The sequence below is a fragment of the Pteropus vampyrus genome, unplaced genomic scaffold, assembly GCF_000151845.1.
Source record: "Pteropus vampyrus isolate Shadow unplaced genomic scaffold, Pvam_2.0 Scaffold342, whole genome shotgun sequence".
Lineage (NCBI taxonomy): Eukaryota > Metazoa > Chordata > Mammalia > Chiroptera > Pteropodidae > Pteropus > Pteropus vampyrus.
In genome coordinates, this window is record NW_011889123.1 from 123,225 (window position 1) to 126,718 (window position 3,494).

The 3,494-nt window shown below is 37.1% G+C and overlaps 1 protein-coding gene across 1 annotated transcript in view; it reads left to right on the forward strand.

Annotated features, from left to right (window-relative positions):
• The window catches only part of LOC105304450 (ryanodine receptor 2), a gene marked incomplete at its 5' end in the record, with an annotated part of 220,090 nt that overhangs the window by 107,859 nt on the left and 108,737 nt on the right, over positions 1-3,494 (forward strand). The window contains 2 exons of the mRNA XM_023522367.1: positions 1,152-1,250; positions 3,024-3,154. Coding sequence (XP_023378135.1) covers positions 1,152-1,250; positions 3,024-3,154 — 230 coding nt within the window. The remainder of the gene's footprint in view (positions 1-1,151; positions 1,251-3,023; positions 3,155-3,494) is intronic.

Below are 3,494 nucleotides of genomic sequence, written 5' to 3' on the forward strand. Positions count from 1 at the left end.
GCGTTGTCTGTCTCTGATGCCATTTGACCATGGGACATGCAACGTGAAATGTTTCAGATTATTTTTGAGCCACACAGCGTTTCCACAAGCTGGACTGCCAGCAGACATCAAGACTGCTGAGACAAAGGCCGTGTCTGTGACCGGTTGATGGGGCGGCTCAGAGAGCTTCTGTCTGTAGGGTTCAGCCCATTTTCGCGGGGGACTTAATCAGCTGTTTTTGGCTGGAATGCTCTAGTTATTAAAGATGGCCACAGAATGCCCAAGGGTATTTTAAAAAACAAAACAAAACACGTGACCTGCCCCGAGGTCCTGCTCGCCTGCTGACGTGGACGTGGGCGAAGCCGTGAGCCCTTGTCGGGCAGCCGGGCGGGTCTCGGCCGCTGACCCGGCCCTGACACTCAGCAGAGGAGGTACCCCAGGCGAGTGCCACCCTGCAGAAAACCACTGCGTTTCCTGGTGGGTGACACGGCCCCTAGTGGCAAAGCATTTACCTGAAGCGGTAGGAGCGCTGGCGGCGGTGCTGCGTGGACACCGAACCGCCCGGAGGATACGGGCGTTTGCTCCGCCCACCTCTGCTGCTTGCTCTGGGCCCTGGGGCAGCGGTGCAGTCGGCGGTGCAGGGCCCTTAGACTGCCTTGCCTTTGAAACGCGTCTAATTGGATCATAGATCATCTGTAAAAGTTTATTTCATTGTCGCGCTTCAAACTACCCAAGTGACACAGACACCTTCAATGTCAGAAATAACCGACGCACACCGTCCTCCAGCGTTCTTTGGTGTGTTCATTTGAGACTTAAAAGAACAGTCTTTCTGCGTCTTTGGAACAAGAGTCAAAACCTACCTGTCCTCCCAGATAGTCTTGTGCATAATTTTATTCTTGAGGAAATTTTTTATTCTTCTACCTGGAGAAAAATGATAAAGAAATCAGTCCTATAACGTTCTAAACAATCACAGCGCGATTCTTTAGAACGCCTTCCACTCCTGAAAGAAAAGGATTCTGTTTGAAAGATTTTGTATTTTATTTTACATACCTGTTTGCTCTTATATTGCTTCTTTTAAATGTTAAAATATTAGTGTGCCTTCTATATAGAATTTTGTTTGTAGCCTAAACTTTCTTAGGACGATGTATAAATAAGCATTTTTTTCACGTGAGATTTTCTTTCTTCATAGTGGAAGATGTACAGGTGTCATGTTATAGAATTCTGACCAGCTTATATGCTTTGGGAACGAGCAAGAGCATTTATGTGGAAAGGTAAGATTTTAAAATTTAACTTTGCATTAATAGCTGTTTCAAGTGTTTTAAGTATTTATTTCAAGAGTCTTCACTTTAACTTTTCCCTAGTTGTAAAATAAACAACCAAGTAGACGTATTGAATTGGTTGAGTGTAATTAGATAATTTTTAAGCCAAATTTGAGTTGATAAAATAAAAGACAGTTTAGTTATGAAAAAAAAGTAAAAGATTATGGTAAAGACCATGTTTAATATAAAATTTAAACTTGTTTATGAGTCTATCAGAAGTATGTAGATATATGTATTTATACATATCTTGTAATTATAAAGTGATTTGTGGAGAATATAGAAATAAAATTTTGAAGATGGGTAAAAGATATTTTGAAAAAAATGAAAAAGTGACCCTGTACTAATGAAAATACAGATACGTTAGTAAAGTCATCCAGAAGAAAAATTGCTGTTTCCAGAATACCAACAGAAATGGTCAGAGTTGATCTTATAAGTACTAATTGAATCAAAAATGTAAATTCTTAAATAATTCACATAAGTTATTATCGAAAGGACTAGTCCAATAACATGCAAGAGAAGAAATTACCTGCTGTGAAGTTACTTATACATGAAGCATCTTAAGCTATTAAATTCTTAAATAAATTGTTTCCCATTATTTTGAAACACTTATTGAACTCGTACTGTTTAATGGAAGTTTCGCAATTCCGCGTCCCCATTTTTAAGTAAGGAAAGCAAAACTTAGACTGATTTTCCCACAGTGGTACAAGTGTTAGGAAAAGGATTAGAACTGAGGTCTGTCCGAATCAAAACCTGTGATCTTTGTAATTCCTCGATGTCCTAAACTGTTCTTAATAATGCCATGTTATTAAGTGTTTGATTTTTATTTTATTGAATGTCACTCTATAAGGGGACACATTCTCCTAGCTAATTAAATACCTAGTCATTTTTTAATTAAAATATTAGGTCATCAGACATTGTTAATTTAAGTGTTGTATTTTTCTCAGTGAGACATTTAAAATGCCCTGAGAGAATTCTGTAATTATAATTGGATCTATTTTATTAACTTTCAAGATGAGATAGTTACATAAAATCATTTAAGTAGTTCATAATATGCTGAAATGACCGTCATATCGTTCTATACTTAGTAAACTCTTAACGTGCCAGGAAAGCCATAGATTAAGTTGATAACTAAGGGAGAGAGAGCATTTCTGTCAGCGGCAAGGAAGCCTAACCTGCTCTGGGTCAATTGATTCCAGTCTGATTCCCTAAACACACTCCTTCCCTTGAAAATGATAAATCGATTCTAAGTGTTACCAGTAATATGCATTAGTATGTAAGTATTTCTTAGCTACCTTGCTATTACTGATATATGGTAATTTTCATAAAAACATATTAGTTATTAGTAATACTTCATTTTTTAAATTTTATTCATCTGTTTATTGACATAGAAAGAATTCTTCCTCAGTAGGTCATTACATTAAAAAAAAAAGAAAGTAAAAGAAACAGAAATGTCCAAACTTGCGGGGGATTTACAGGGGTTTTCTTGTTATTTTGGTCTGTACTGTTTTTAAGTTCTTTTAATCTGGCAGATAATTTAGATTTTTTTTAAATGGCAGGGACTTTGCTACTGAAAGCATATCATGTTTTGCAATATAGAAGTTGGATTTGGGGATTGATTTTATTAGTAGCACTATCATTATTATTTTAGGTTAAACTTGCCAATTTTAATAAAACTTCAATTAATTACTCGGAAGACATAAAATTATGAGTGTTTTCCACTTACAGGCAGCGTTCTGCATTAGGAGAGTGTCTGGCTGCCGTTGCTGGTGCCTTTCCCGTGGCGTTTCTGGAAACTCATCTCGACAAACATAATATTTACTCTATCTACAACACTAAGTCCTCACGAGAGAGAGCAGGTAATGCGGGCGCATGAGCAGTATCGGGACAACGAAGCATCTGTCGTATTTTTCTACAGCGATTTTTAATGGGCCTTTTCCGTTCAGTCTCCAGAGTTCTTTGATCTTAGGTGTTATCGAATGTTGTGTACTATTCCTTTAGTGTTTTTGAAATAAAATTAGTTTAATATCTTTTTGGTTATTGAGCCATAGACAAATTTGTCTTAAGAAGACAAAAATAATCAGCAGATAGGAAAAAATAGGTCAGTCTGATTTCTGATTCAGTAATTCTTATAGGTAGTCGGCAAAGGTATGACATTCTTATTTATTACATTTGTGGATCTGTATCCTTCATTTCTCT